The sequence below is a fragment of the Gamsiella multidivaricata genome (genome assembly GCF_025024155.1).
Source record: "Gamsiella multidivaricata strain RSA 2152 chromosome Unknown BC939scaffold_102, whole genome shotgun sequence".
Taxonomy (NCBI): domain Eukaryota; kingdom Fungi; phylum Mortierellomycota; class Mortierellomycetes; order Mortierellales; family Mortierellaceae; genus Gamsiella; species Gamsiella multidivaricata.
Window position 1 is genome coordinate 48,523 of NW_026251810.1, and position 15,607 is coordinate 64,129.

The window sequence follows — 15,607 nt, forward strand, 5'->3', positions numbered from 1 at the left end:
AGGAGGCCATCTCAATGCATACAACAAGGGCCATCCAAGGTGATAAAAACAACTTATCTCTGCTTCGTTCCTCAGTCTTTGTCTTTGTTGTTTTGCTTTTACTTTAGTAATATGGCTACTATTGTACTTTCAAAACCAAATATCGAGCCCACTATCCTCCTCTCTAATAATAAAAAAACCTATTTCTTTCACGCTATCACTTCATCTCAGTTACGTCTCAAGAACTGAAATCTTTCGTTCTGTCGTTGTGGCTGCTGCTTCTCCGTCATTGCAATCGGTCTCTCGCTCGCGACGACATCCTCATCTTCATCCACAGGTTGCTTCATTTCTGCAGCTGGTACTTTCTGCGAAATCGAGGCCCCATTGCCGTTCACCTGGACCTGTGCCTGAGGCTGGTGCTCCTCTTCGTAAACAATTTCGACCGAACCCTCGCCTTCGGCAGCCGTCTCCATGTCCTCCTCAGCGTCGTTGTCCTCATACACATCATACCCATAATTCTTTGCATTGTACTCAATCCACTCCATAACCTCAGGATCGATAGCCTTTTCGCTGGTTTCGCTGTTGACGGTCGTTGGATCGAAGGCCACTCTTGACCACAAGGGCTGTAGGGCATCGGCGCAACATTCAGCCACAATAACGATGGTCTCATAAACGGTACAGTCATCCTCCTCTTGATGGTGGTGATGATGATGGCGAGGGTGCTTGTCGTGGTGCTTATCGTGGTGCTTATTGTGGTGAGGATTAGGGTGCTTATCGTGGTGATGATGAGGGTGCTTATCGTGGTGATGATGAGGATCCTTATCGTGGTGATGGTGAGGGCGCCTGTCGCGGTGCCTATCATGGTGGCACTTGTCATCGTGATGATGATGTTTGTCGTGTCGATACTCACTATTGTGATGATGGTTGCGATGGTGATGTTCGTTATGGCGCTCGTGTCCACCACGGCCCTTGGCCTTGAGCTCCTTCTGCTGCTGCGCGTTCTGCTGCTGACGATGGCTATGATCCTGCTCCATTGTATGATGGTGCTGCTGCTTCTTCTGCTGGACCTTCTTGTGTCCCTGTTGGACCTTCTTATGCCCCTGTTGGGCTTTCTCGTGCTCTTGCTGGATTTTCTTATGCCCCTGCTGGACCTTCTTGTGCTGTTGCTGGATCTCGTTGTGCTCATGCTGGGCCATCCTGTATTGCCTCTCCGCTTTTTTTTCCTCTTCCTTCTTCTCCTTCTTCTCCTTACCCTCCTTCTTCGCCTTATCCTCCTTACCCTCGCCCGTCTCTTTCTTCTCCTCGTCATTCTCTCTGTCTTTCTCCTTCTGTTTCTCTTCCACCTCCCCCATCTCACCTATTTCAACCATTTCACCCATTGAACTTACTTCATTCATCTCATCCTTCTCCTTCTCTTCTTTCTCTTCCTTCTCTTCCTTCTCTTCCTTCTCTTCCTTCTCTTCCTTTACTCCCTTTGCTTCCTTTGCTTCCTCCACTTCCTTCACTTCCTTCACTTCCTGACTACTTTTCGCCTCCACTTTCTCCGACTGCCCATCGGACACAGATCCACCATTATTGGCCACATACGCGTTAAAGATATTGATTCGGTTCTCTAACTCGGACAACGACGGCCATGCAGACGGATCGATCTTTAGACCATCCATTGAATTCTCTCCTTCGTTCGCGACAATTGCTTCCGGTGCGGGTGCGGGTGCTTCGGCTGGGGCCTCGGCCGTGGGCGGGGGTACGGCCATAGGGAGTTCCTGAGCCTGAGCAGTTGACATGGCGGTGATGAGGGCGCACGCGCCCAACAGGGTAATCAGACGCATTGTTGTAAAGGGTATGTGGGTGGGGTAGAGATGAAAGCAGGAGGAGGCTTATTGGGTATATATAGTGTCACAAGTAGAGGGGATTGAACTGGCTTTGTTCTTCAGTGCTGAACTATTGTTTAGACGAAGGATAAAGAAAAAGGTGTCGCGAGGTAAAGGATGCAGAAAAAAAAGGGAAAAAAAAAGACAAGCGGACAAAGAGGGTATAGTTGTGTTCTGTGAGTATTTAAGAAGACACAAGAGATGCGAGAAAGGAAGAAAGAAAAGAAAAATGGCGGAAAAAATAATGCGATACTTTTTTTTTGTGAATGCATCGTGAATGCACATTCCGAATTGCCCTCACGATAACAGTATTCGATGTCGATGATTGAACTGGACTGAACTTGAGTCCTCGTAGGCAGGCCATTCCTACTCCTCATGTGGGTGCGTCATTTGGGTAATATCGAAGGAGAAACTCAGTATGTCCCAGAGGAATGGAAAGATGAATAAAGGGAGGGGGCAAGGGTGGTTTGAAATCTACGGATGGCCCTCCTAGTCCAACAAGGAATGCTTGCGATCCATCTTCCTATCCTGAACCATGCGTCACACACACACACACACACACACAAGTAGTCTACATTCGCAGACTCCAGTGCGCGCAGCCAGTCGACACATAAGTGTCCTTTTGTACATACATGCAAGCAGCAGGCGTGTCTCTACTCTCCACTCTCTACTCTGCACTAGCTAACTGTACTCCTCTGCTTCTACTCCCGACAGTCTCTTCCTCCTCCTTGGACTCTGCGCAAAAAGTCGACGAAAAAAATATCCAAGACCTCCTTCGTGCACCTCACCGAGAGATCCTCCTTGATGGGCCCTCCCTCCTTCCTCTCTCACTCAACTATTCCCAGATGAAATATGGAGCGACTTTTACAAGTCGATGCAAGCAAGATCCGATTCACTCAGAGCACACGAATCCACTGCAAGCAACCTGACCGAATCCGACGAGTGTCCAGGGAAGTTTAAAGTGCCACGCTGGCTACTTCTTTCTGCTTACAAACAATATTTCTGCTTGACGAACCTTCTCTCTCGCTTCATACAGTGAGCGCTCTGCGCGCACGGCCTCCTATTGGCTCAGGCCCTTTTTTTTTACGATAACACAAAATGAATGAGAGTATCTTCTGGCTGTTGGGGTCACTCCAAAAAAGCAGGGTCCATTGAATTGTACCTTTCTTTACGTGAGTCCCATTCATAGTCCATACATTGCTACATTGCTGTCAAATGGTTTTATTTAACGAAAACAAAATTGGGCGTGCACATACCATGCGATGCAGAAGAGAACGTGAGTACAAGAATAGGAAGGGTGCTAATATTACAGTGACGATATTCTAACACAGCTGCAAGAATAAATAACAATATATATGAAGAGAGAAAAATCCGATAGAAGCGAGCAAATATATAAAGGTGCAAATTAAAAATGAGAAAAAAAGTTAATGATACAAAAAAAACGCAGGTAAACTGCGTTTGAAGAAATGAAAATGAATAAAGATGATAAAGAGAATAGCAAGCAGTTAACACCGCATGGGCTGTGCGCGGGCAGCGAGCATCCTTACTTTTTACGACCGAGGGTACATGCTCGACAGCGGGTTCAAATGCGGCAGCCTGGCGTACTGTTGATGATGATGCTGATGCTGCTGCTGCTCATGATGGCCCCGATAATGATAATCCTCACCACTCAACTCTGCCAGATTCGGGAGCGCCTCATACCCCAACCCCAATCCAGCATGGTGTGCCTGCTGCTGTTGCTGCTGTCCCGGATGATGGTATCCCATCGGACCCGGACCCTGTGGATGATGATGACCCTTTAGATCCAACGACGAGAATGGCGGCGACAGCGAAGCTCCCGAACCCATATCGCCGACAACACTGAAGTTCTTCACCCGCTTCCTCGACAGATCCACCAAATGCACCGCCTTCTCATGCGTCCGAAGGTTATGCAGCTGCGTATATGCCTTCTGGCACCCACCCTGCGAACACTTGAACGGCTTGAACTTGAAATCCGTATGCGCCGTCTTGATATGCATGGCCAACGATTTCCGCTGCGAGAACGCCTTTGAGCATCCCTCGATGATACAATGGAACGGCTTCAGCTTGATCACTGGCGTATGGCCCGTCCGCTCATGAGACTTCAGGTTATGCAGCTGTGTGTACGCTTTCGTGCAACCAGGGACCGAGCACTCAAACACCCTTGCGGCCACCGCCTTACGTGGTGCAGCATTCACCCGGGGCCGCATTTGGATCGTCGTCGGCGAGTCCGAATCTTCATCTTCCTCCTGCGTCGAAGTCAATCCCGTAGCATTGGATCCCACAATCGAGGTCGATCCCAACGTGTTGGCAAGCGAACCCAGAACCCCGCTCGACGCCACAGATGATGTTGTCGAGTTCATAGAGTTGGTCCTCGTTCTCGTTGCGAAATCGCGCTGGGACCCAACCGAGGGTGTGCGACTCTTCTTGTGCGTCGTCCGAATGGGGCCGTATCGCGATCCTGAGCCGTTGTTGTTACTACCATTGGGGGCCATTGATGGTGCGACACGGTTGTAATCAAGATGGGACATGATCGTTGGAGCCTCGTGCACGTTCATCGAGCAAGATGATGGCTGATACTCGGACTGAAGTATACTGGTCGGCGACAAGAGTGGGAGACCACTAATCGCTGGCAAGTTCGATGGCTGCGAGGCCACGGAGGGCTGCTGCTGCTGCTGGCTGTGACTGTAGTTTCTGCTAGACTGAGAGTACGACCTTTGATGGTGCTGATGCTGTTGTCTATCTTGATCTGAATGAGGGACATAAACATATCCATGTTAGTCAAGCAGGCATCAATTTGAACCCTTTGTTTTTTATGGAGTTGTATGACGTGGATTGGATTGGAGTGGAATGCAGTGGGTGCAGACCGTGGGATAATTTCAAAGAGACTGTCCAAGAAAGGAAACTGCTGTATTTCGCCCTCCGCTGACCCTTTCTTTTTATTTGTGTGTGTGACAAGGGGGAGATAAGCGGAAACTGAGGAACAAGGGAATATGGAACAACTGGCACTTACCAAGGATCTCTTGCGGTGCGTGGAAGTCATCAGCGGACATGCTGGCGACCCAAACCTGCTGGCTGTGGTCCTGCTGCTGGTTGCTATGTATGTAGAAAACCATTGAGAGGAAGAAAGAGATCGATTAGCATATCTTTCAGATGACGACAAAGATCTATTTCGAATGATTCACAAAAGAATCAAAGGTGTTGCTGCGATTGCTGCTGCGGAGCAAAAAAGGGCGTACTAAAGTGAAACGCAACTTTTCCCTCCAAAGAACCTCAATGAGATTATTTTTTTGATTTCCATTAGTCCAGGGCCAAATATTTTTTTCTTTGCCCTTGTTGGCACGCTTACCTGTACAAGTGCGAGGCATTCTGCTGTGAATAGTACGATGACGATCGGTCATTCTTGGGCGAGGCATTGCCGCTGAACGAAACGTGTCCACGCGTCACAGGGGACAAGGATGAGCCCGACGGCTGCTGCTGTTGTGAGGACAGCTCTGGATCCATGGATGATCCTATAGGGCAAGACGACGACCACGCAAGATGAAAGAAAGTTTTTTTTTTCCGATGAGGAAAGAAAAAGGGGTAGTTTGGTAGGTCAATACTCGCACAAACGCTAAATATATTTGAATCTTAATTCACAGCAGACCATGTCGTGTTGATGGCGAAAACACTATGCTGGGTCCATTTATAGCCGAGAGCCCTTAGGTTGGGGTGGGAGGATAAGGCGGGAGAGATTGAGAGTGAGGATAGTTGAAAACAACAACCAAAGGAAAATAGTTGGTTGGGGAGGAGAAGGAGTGGTAACTTGACCAACCAAACAAAAGGATGGCAGAATGGGTTTGTTGTTGTTGTTGCTGTTATTGTTGTTATATGGATCGGGGAACGAACATTTGACAGACTGTTTGGATAGATCAGACCCCTGTAAAAAAAAAAAACCTTACCATTGTTGGGTGTCCAGGTGGACATGGGCTGCGTCATATTGACAGAGTGCGAACCCACTGTCAATTGATCAGGCGAGGCAGGGACTTGAAATGCAGACGATAATGCCGGGGAGACCTGTCTGTCCTGGTTATTGTTCGCGCCGTAGGAATAGTCGTGGTTGCTTGGCAGTGTTGCAGCGTTGGAGGAGAGGGAGGGGGTCGATGTTGTTGAGACAGTTGACAGGGTCGAAGCAAGAGTGGGGGTTGGCGTTGAAGCATTCGATCGCTGCTGCTGTTGCTGATCAGAAGGCTGCTGTTGCTGGTGCTGCTCCTGTTGTTGCTGCTGCTGCTGCTGATGCTTGTGATGGTGTGAAGGATATTGCTGATGATAACTGTATGGCGCATGGTAGTTACTAGCATACTGGTTGTTCAGCTGGCGGTTCATGATGGGGTTCATCAGGTCCGAGTCGAGTGCCTGGTGAGGGGGTTGGTAGATATCGACCTGGTGTGAGAGTGACATGGTCTTCTGCAGATCGGCGTGGTATGTGTGATTTCCACCGCTGTTGTGACTATGCTGACTGTAGGTCTGCTGCTGGCCGTGATGAGGGGATTGCTGCTGGGACGATGAAGGATGGTGATAATGTTGTGAAGAATGGTGGTGGAATTGGCTGGAGAAGGTATTGTTGTTGCCAGGATGGTATGGGTGCAATGGGGCAGGGGTATTGCTGCCGCTACTACCACTGTTGTTGTTGTTGTTGTTGTTGCTGTTGCTGCTGCTGGCGCCGTGGTCATTGAAGCTCAGACTCGAGTTCATGGCGACAGACCCGAGGGAGTAATAGGCTGCAGGAATCTGTACCTGGACCTGCGTGTTCGTATTATTGGAATGCATTGTGGAAAGTCGCTGAAGTCGCCTGTTTCTGTTGTGGTAACGAATGATTGATGGATCGTTGTACGTGCGTATGTGCTGGACTGATATTTGATGTACAAGAAAAAGAAGAGCCAATTATCAGTTGTCAGTGGATTGTCAATGCTCCTGTTGTTGTTGTTGTTGTTGTTGTTGTTGTTGTTGTTGTTGTTGTGGAGAGAAGATGTTGGTTCAGAACAGATCGGGGTGAAGGGAGCGGTGGGACAAAAAACAGGGCAGTTGCAGAACTGAACGTCAAGAGAAGCGGGAATGGCAGGGGTGTGGTATGGGTTTGATGTGGTGGTTAACTATGTCAGGACCGATAGTAAAAAAGGAAGGGGAGAAGAGAGGGAAGTGAGAGAAAAAGAGGAAGAGAAAAAACCCTTTTTCTTTTGAGTAAGGCAGAAAAAGCGAATAGAGTTGAAGATTAAAAAGACCGTTGCAGGTGGAGGTGTTGACGAGCAATAAAAAAAGAATTTTCAAGGAAGCGAAAGACCATCAGCATTCCTTTCCTCTCCATATCGCTCATTCCCACTCGAGGGGAATGGGCGGGAATGGCGAATGGAAAAGGCATGGGGATAGAACCGTCCTGCCGCCCTGCCGCCCTCCCTGCCCACGGAGGCACTTGTTAAAGACACCGTTTTCTCTTCTCCACAAATGAGGAAACAGTTTTAGGCTTACCTTCTGATGTTTCTGAACCTGTTTGTTGTCAGTCGGACTACTGCCGCCGTGTGGCTGGGGTTTGGGTTCAAAAGGGGAGAGTGTTCACGAGGTGGAGATCAGTGGGTACTGTATTCGTTATGAATGAGAGACTCTTTAGCTTTCGTTGTTTGGTGCAGGTTCCATCCAGCGAACAACGAACAACAGAGGCAGAATGGCAATTGGGGAAACAAATGAAGCGTATTCGGAGGGCGATATTTTCCGTGGGGTTTAAATACTCGGATGACGCGAGGACGCAGACTTTTTTTAAAAAAGGAAGGTAGACGTTCGGGGATGGTCGTTAAAGAAGTGAAAAGAGGTTGTTCAAATAAGCTGGCTTTCTTGTAGGCGGGGTGTGCAGGGGACAAATGTACAGCGGGGTAGCGTGCGAAATATAAGGATGTAATAAGAAGTAACAGAGAGTAATAGAATAGAGTGAAGGCGAGTGTGTGAGGGTGAGATTCGATTTCCTTTTCCCTCTCTTCTTCTTCCATCCATCCGTCCCCGAAAAGGCGGCCCCTTTTTATACCCACCAGGCCAGGGCTGTTCAAGCAGAGGAACGAGAGTCTCTCTTTAGACCTTGCAGTCGCTATTATTCTTGGCTATTCTGTCAGAGGCATTATTGAAAGAGTATACGATGTCTGTGTTGGATAAACACGACCCACCTTCATTGCCCTCACTCAATAAGAATATTGTTAATTCTAAAAGACCACAGTGCATTGTATCAGATTTACTGAATACTCATTAGAATTAAATAAATGAATAATGAATGAATCAACGAATGAATGGATGAGCACCTGTAGAGCTTTACTAGAAAGTTGTACCTTGCTTGTTTATAGCTTGAGCCTGCCTGCCTGCCTGCTGTTCATTCTATTACTGCAGTTTATTGTTATTTACCGATATTATTATTACCGCTTGGTCGTATCGTCAACAAATCCAGCTCCCAAGAGAACTGACCTCTCCCACCCCTCCTTTTCCGCCTGCTATGAATGGTTTGTCCAGGTTTCTGTTCACTATCCAATGCATATGTATCCACTACTCTCTTGAACTCGACCTTGCCCCCTGTGCTTTCATCCCCCTTCTCCTCCGTGTCGGTCTCCCGTCCATGCCCTTCATATTTACGATGCTCCCCTTCCCTACTCCTATTGCATGGTCCTGCCCCTGCCCCTGCCCTGCCCTGTTTCAAGAACTTCCCTCTCGATTCTTCATTTCCTGACACCAGCAGCTAACCGATTTCTTACAAGAGAACGAAAAGAAGAAGGAACAAAGTAAAGCCAATCAGCAACAAGAGGAACGATGGCATTTTAAAGCCATGGATCAGAATATTGCGAACTCTTTTTAATTGGCCCTGCATTTACCTCTCTCTTCATACTCACAAGAAAGAATTCAAAGAAATTCCACGCGTGCATTTTTTTTTTTTTTTTTGCTGGATAGTCAGGCTAGAAGACGCGTCACCGCTGTAAATAGTGGACATGGGTTATAGAAGGAAAGACGCTCTGAACGACACCGTTTTTGACGGAAGAATTTGCCGCTCGAGATTCGATGACAACATCTAGAAACATACCTCCAAAGGTGCCGTGCGTCGTGAAAAGACGCCGTCGCCCATGCTAGACTCTGACCTAGGACCGATCGTCCCCATTCGAAGTGAATACCCTTTTTTTTTTTTTTTTCTCTCTTCCTCCGTTCTCATGCTTGATAACGATGTTTTTCTAAAACTGGAAAAAAAAAATGTCTTGAAGTACGTTCCGTTCTCGAGACAAGGGTGCTTTTCTTTACAAAGATCGTCAAGATCACCCATGCCTTCATTTTTTTTTCTTGTATCTGGTACCCTTTCCTTGCCAAGAGAGCGTGATCAATGAATGTCTTTCTTTTTTCAGTATTGTTGGTATTTCTATAAAAAAATAGAATAAATAAAAAAAACATGGCAATCGCACCATCGTCTTCTTCTGCCAGCTCCTCCAAAGACGTACGCTTTTTGTCTCCAGAAGGATCACCACGTCTCTTTTATTGTCAGCAGTCTTTGGTGCCTACTTTCTTATCCATAAACCGCACTACAATTCGTCAACAACCGCCGTTTTTTTCCTTCGTATCAGTAAAACAAAAACAAAGAGTAATAAATAATAGACCTACACACATCTAGTCTACTGCATAACCATGTCCGACTCCCTCCACAGCTGACCGGAATCTGAAAATGCCATGGTTATGCACTTAAGCGGCGCATAGATGCATAGATGTCACATAGTCTAACTCTCTCAGATCAAGTACTCATAGTCTGCACAAGGTTGATGTCGGTACCAACCAGCCGCAGACATAAGTGTAAGTACCTAGAGCAGAAAAAAAGTTCTTTAAGCCGTAAATTACTACAAATCATGGGTACACCCCTGCTTCCAGTGCCCCTCCTTCTCCTCTCCTGTCATGTACCCATGGGTACTTTGTGCTTGCGGCTGCTGCAGGACTTTTCACTGTATTCTCCGTATGTTTTCGTTTATTTTAGCGTTCCAAAGTGATGGAGCTGGGTAGGAGAGGCAGATGAGGAAGGAGCCACGTACTATTAGGAAAACGGGAGCGAAGTGAACTGAGCAAGGAGCGTGAGTAATCTAGCAACCATCCAGCTGACTATCCCCCCCCTGGCTCTGGCCTTGGTCTTGGCCCTGGTTCTGATTTTGGTCTTGGCCCTTGGTCTAGCCTTGGCCCTGACCCTAGCCCTGCAGAATACTCATCTTTCGTTGGTCTGTTCCTTATTCTTTTCCTACTTTATTACCTGACGACGATAAGTTTGCAGCCTCCAGTCTCCGGCTCATTCTCCATTGACCATTCACTGTAAGCACTTATGATTCGTCAAAATCAATTGTATTTGTGTGTGGCAGTCAGTATAGTCCTGCTCCTACTATAGCCCTAGATTACCTGCCATGACCCGCAGACCAAAAAGATGAAGACGCATAATGAATGTGAAAGTACACACACACATGTGCACACACATAGCGATTCGATGTTATTTTGTACTACGCATAAGCTGAGCGACAAGTAAGTGGTTGTTCTGTTCTGATTTTTTTAAGCATAACGTAGTGGCAACGCAACGGCAAAGCGGCCGAATTTTTCAAATACGACATTCATCTTTTGTTTTTCTCAAAACTACCAAGGAGGAAGGAATTATGGAGCAATATTTAAATAACCTAGACCCAGTTTTTTTTTATTATTACCATTATTATGGTGGGGCCTCACGACCACCAGCATCATCATCATCATAATCACTACCAGCAACAGCAGCAGCGGCATCTTCCGCGTAGGATCTCCTATGCAGACTATTATTACCCTCATGTAATTCGTACCTCGCCTTGTACAGTACCCTACTCCACCGTACCATCGCAAGGTCCCCGAGGAACTTGAAATGGCGTGATCCTGAGTCCCGATCCTTTAGACAGTTTCCTATTTCTCATAAACAATTCGTACAGCATAGTGTGGATCATGCAAGAATAAGAGAAGAGGGAAGGCAGGACGCATGAACCCTTGAGCTCGTTAATGCATCTCTTTGTGAGATTTGCTTCATCCATCTTTCCATGCTCATTCTTTTTATGCGGTTTTAGAGCAGGCGAATGGACGGAAGGAAGAAGGAGAATGAAAAGCAAAATAAAAACCTGGGAACCGTTGTTTTTTCATGTTACGCCCAGATGAAGAACGAAATTAAACATGGCGCATGCGCAACGCAGGAGAACGAGGGAGAATTAACGCGTTTGCATAGGGGGAGGGAGGGGGGAAGATAAATGCAGGACAACGCGAGCATAATACGGAGATGATCTGTGCGCACCGGAAACTGAAGTTCTTCTTATTCTTGAGCGTACAAAAAGAAACATGGCATATAACACACGGGCACAAATCGTTACAACAACGCCGCATTTGTGCAAAACCTACCAACGGTTCGTGCACGCCCTTGAACACAATTCTGCAGGACCAGAAAAAAAACTGTGTCGTTCACAACCACCAGCATGATGTATCTCTCCTCCGTGTGCGTATTCACGTTTATGAACCATCGACAATACCGTCCCTGCACCGCATTCCAGGACAGAACGACAGAAAAAAAATGTCCGCAAATTAATTGCAATAATACAAGTCTCGAACCCTTCCCCCACCCACGTCCTTCTTCAACCCGCTCATGCCCGGCCTAAAATATGGTCTTACTACTATCCTTGCACTGGACAGTTGCAGATGTATATAATTTACGAACATACGGCCAGGAGGTCTTTGCTAGTATTCTAAGAATAACAAAACATCCAGGGTCAGCTTGATCGGCCCTATACTCGGGTTTTTTTACAGGGTAAGATTGTTTGGACTACACGTCGAATGTACGAAGGGTCTGTACACAGTATCAGGTCCTTGCGGGAAATTGCCCTGAGATACGATCTAGGTTGATAAAAAGAAGCGATGAATCGAACAAGTATTAGAGATGCTGATACAGGTACAGATAGAGTACGTGTACAGGAAAGGAGCATAGGGCATCTACAAAAAAAAAGGTGAGCCAAATAATTTCAAAAGTATGTCCTCACCATCATTCACCATCATTACAAATCTAGCTCTAAAAAAAGAGCCAAGGACGCGTCTTCGAGGTATTTTCTATCGGTACTAAGGCCATGTGGCGGTAATGGTCGTTTGAAAAAAAAAGTTCCCTCTGACCTCATAACGAGCAGGACGTAATTGCATCCAGAAAATGCACACAATGCATTGTCTGGCGCCTAACGCTTCTCTTTGTCAAGAAGAATCGGGGGGTCAATGGACCATAATTGGAATTAACCTAGAGTAATAACAACAACAATAGCGACAATAACAAACGTGTGTTGATCTTTCGCCAGGTCATGATAGAGGGAGTCACTTCTTTTTTTCATTCGCAATTAACTGCCTCATCCCACTTTCCTACAATGCCCCACTCTCAACTTAGTTTATCTGCTATCTAAACACGCAACATAGGGATACAAGACGAGAGTAAATTAATTTCTTTTTGCTGCAATGTCGCACGCTTACAAATTTAGAGAGTTCAAGAGTACAAACTCGACTACATCATATCGCTGGTCCAAATTTCTTGTGTTCATGTGTAATTTGACCAGAACGCGTTTGTGTTTTGCCATAAATAAACACATAAAAAATGGCATCAATTAGGTTTTTTCTCGGGTGTAGCCCTTTTTTCGGTAATTAGAAAACGAAGCGGAGGTTTCGTGTTTCCTGCTGTAGATACATGTTCGAGTATACTCGATATTTCTGTTTTCGAAACAGTTCTTTTCTGGTATGCATTTGTCACCATGTACCTATATGCTCAAGCTGTATTAGATGGATGAGAAGTAGCTCTCAAAGAACCACAGCCGACCTCTATTATTTTGCCATGAGAGAAAGAGGTGGGACCATGCAGCAGGCAACATTAATGTAAATCTGCATTAAAGTTCCTCTACAATTTTTTTGAGAGCCATTCGGGAGAAGGAGGGGGTTTTAAACGTTTCAGATTTTATATTTGTATATTTGTGGAGCCGGCCAGGTTTGTGCGGCCATGTATCTCATTGCACATGTGTTGTTTGTATGTCTATCAGTTTGTGCCCTTGCGCAACATACATAAGTCATCAGACATAAATAAGATGTGTGCATGCATGTATGGGGCTACATGGCTACATGGGTACTGGCGAGGGCGCGTCTGAGTCTTTGTGTAAACAGACGACACACGATGTTGTTTTATGTAATGTAATAATAACGGAAGCACGTCATTGTTGTCTCTGTGTTTTTTTTTACAGTTCGGGTTCAATCAATTTATCATTAACACAAAAAAATAAAAAACAAAGTACGAGCGCCATGGAGATCCAGCCATATGGAATACTTGATATATCATTTTGAGAAGTCATTTGGGTTCAGCCTTTTTTTTTTCTCTTCGCTCACTCCAAGATACGCCCTATGTTGTTCAAAATTCTAAGAACAAAATAAACGGAGCCACAGAGCAATTTTTTTTCTCCAACGCGTTTGAACGAACGCGGAGTAAGAGGACGTTGTTGTTTGTGCAACGCGCGTTATTTTGTTCGGCAATTTCTGAATGACAGCTCAAGGTTAATGAGGGTGGACAAAACCAGCGCAAGAGAGTTAATGAACAATTTCCTCCTGCAGCAGCAGTAGCATCAGCAACAAGGACCGCGCGAAAGAGGTCTATAGAACACAATAAACACAAAGAGATAGGGGAGAGCAGCATTGACGCGTAAAAAAAAGGACATTGAATTGCGGACACCTATCTTACATATCTTATGAGATTTTCCGTCCTATGTAACCTTCTTATCCCCAATGGGCATGAACCTCCTGCTGCTGCTGCTCTTGTCTCCTGCAGAGCGTCACCGTATATACGTATCATTGGTTGACGTCCAAAACGCGCTTCAACCTTATGTCAGAATTGAACCGAAAGCATAAATGTTGGCTTGCCTACTACATGTAGTCATATCCCCCAATGCATTTCGAAATTGCAAACTTTGATAAGAATATTCTCAAAGAGAACGACCAAAAAAAAGAGGTAACAAAGAAGTGTATATGATGCTCCTTCGTCATTTGGTTAATGTCAATGTTCAGAGATAGCTCTCAAACGAATATTGTTGTCTTTTCTTCGAGGGAAGTATGAAACAAAAAAGACTTGAAAGGAACGGTGATGCATGGTTCGCAAAAAGGAGACAGTGTGAGAATGATCCCAATCGCGCGCTGTATACTCAAGTTCTTGCGCCAAATATCTCGACATCAATCCTACCAGTTCTTCTATTTGATCCTCAAACGAATGAAATGAATGTTGGGTCTCTCCGTTAAACTCAAGTACACCAAAGGAATCCAATTTGACATGGACTGTTCGGATAATGCGTTTTCTATTGGTTCCTCTAATGCCTACCATTCTGGGACTTGTTTCTACCATTTTATGATTCGTTTGTTACATGTCAGTCCTGCCACTCTCTATCAATCTCGGGAACGAATTCCATTCGCTCGATTGAACCCACTTACTTTATCCATCCACCCCGAAATCGCACACTTTCCTACTCTTTTCTTTCTGCGCTGCGGGGGGTGGTGCTATGCATCGCGCGAGTTGGATAATCTGAAACGCGAAAAATAAAAATAAAATAGGAAAAACGACGCGAGGGCAGGAACACAGAGATGCACGGACAATTTTTACGCGTCGCGCGCATTTTTCGCCTGCGAAAAAAAAGAGAAAAAAAAGTACAAAAAACGCGCCAGCACAATATTGTTTATTCTTTCCATTTCCGTTTTTCATTTTCATCTGTTTTGTGACCATGGTAAACTTTAGCAACGGCAACGTCGAATTTTGCAAAAACGAAAATAGGACAGGTGCTAAACAACCACCAAGAGTTTCAAGACGAACGCGTGTACAAAAGTATATATTTGCGTGTGTAACGTCTTTCGATTGGGGTACTCAAACGTGACAGTTCTGCCGTTTGTACGCAAGAGACGCGTGACAAACATTTACTATGCATATCATGACCAAGGACACTATTACTAGCAATAATACTAACAACAACAATAACAACGGCAACAGCTACAACAACAAAGTGATGTTGAAATTATTTTCCACTCTTTTGGTCTGTCATCGTTAATAGTATAATAGTGCAGAAGTGAGAAGGGGTCGTGTTTGTTTGCAAGCGGTGAAACAATAGCAAAGAAGAGCAACGGGAAGCAAATACATGTATCTGACGCACGCAAAGCGTGCAAGGTTATTCCTTTGGAAAGGGAAAAAAAAAGAAATATATAGACAGACAAAATGCATGCAGTACTCGCTCCTTGCAAAATCCCATGGCCTCTCTCCCGGGGCAGTTCGACGTTTAGAGGTCAGGGGCACAGAATTATACTATCATACACTTTCCCAAACTCGAAGGCGACAGCGGGTGTAGCAACATGCAAGGCAAAAAAAAGGTATCGAAAAACAAACAATAGACAGGACCCCGCTGCATGGACGCACGCATGACTGAAGAGAGTGCGCCTTGATCACTAGAGAAAATCCCAATCTCGGTAGAGACTTCTATAACGGTCCATTAACTTGTTTGAGTCTATTCGGTACGTAGTATTGATGGCTTTGATCATGGTTTGATTTTAGTCCGACGTTGGAAATGACATTTCTTATCGCAATTCTTTGCCAATACCCTTCAAACATTTTACCCGCAGCATGAATCGAGGAGAGAATTGAGAAAGACAGAGGGTTGTAACAA

At 45.6% G+C, this 15,607-nt stretch overlaps 3 protein-coding genes across 3 annotated transcripts; 1 reads left to right on the plus strand and 2 right to left on the minus strand.

The window, feature by feature from the left end:
- Nucleotides 1–66: 66 nt before the first annotated feature.
- On the minus strand, nt 67–2,058 carry BC939DRAFT_17248 (uncharacterized protein). Its single transcript, XM_051550381.1, has 2 exons — nt 1,749–2,058; nt 67–1,259 (listed from the first exon to the last, which is right to left on the minus strand). Exons 1-2 carry the CDS (start codon nt 1,806–1,808, stop codon nt 207–209), a joined length of 1,113 nt encoding a protein of 370 aa, XP_051407188.1. The 5' UTR covers nt 1,809–2,058; the 3' UTR covers nt 67–206.
- Nucleotides 2,059–3,400: 1,342 nt separating this feature from the next.
- Nucleotides 3,401–6,677, minus strand: BC939DRAFT_507679 (uncharacterized protein; the record flags this gene model as incomplete). The annotated part of the gene is made up of 4 exons (XM_051560910.1): nt 3,401–4,617; nt 4,882–4,964; nt 5,218–5,380; nt 5,810–6,677. 4 exons carry the CDS (start codon nt 6,675–6,677, stop codon nt 3,401–3,403), a joined length of 2,331 nt encoding a protein of 776 aa, XP_051407189.1.
- Nucleotides 6,678–11,296: 4,619 nt separating this feature from the next.
- Nucleotides 11,297–11,875, plus strand: BC939DRAFT_466928 (uncharacterized protein). Its single transcript, XM_051557702.1, has one exon. It carries the CDS (start codon nt 11,375–11,377, stop codon nt 11,552–11,554), a length of 180 nt encoding a protein of 59 aa, XP_051407190.1. The 5' UTR covers nt 11,297–11,374; the 3' UTR covers nt 11,555–11,875.
- Nucleotides 11,876–15,607: the final 3,732 nt, after the last annotated feature.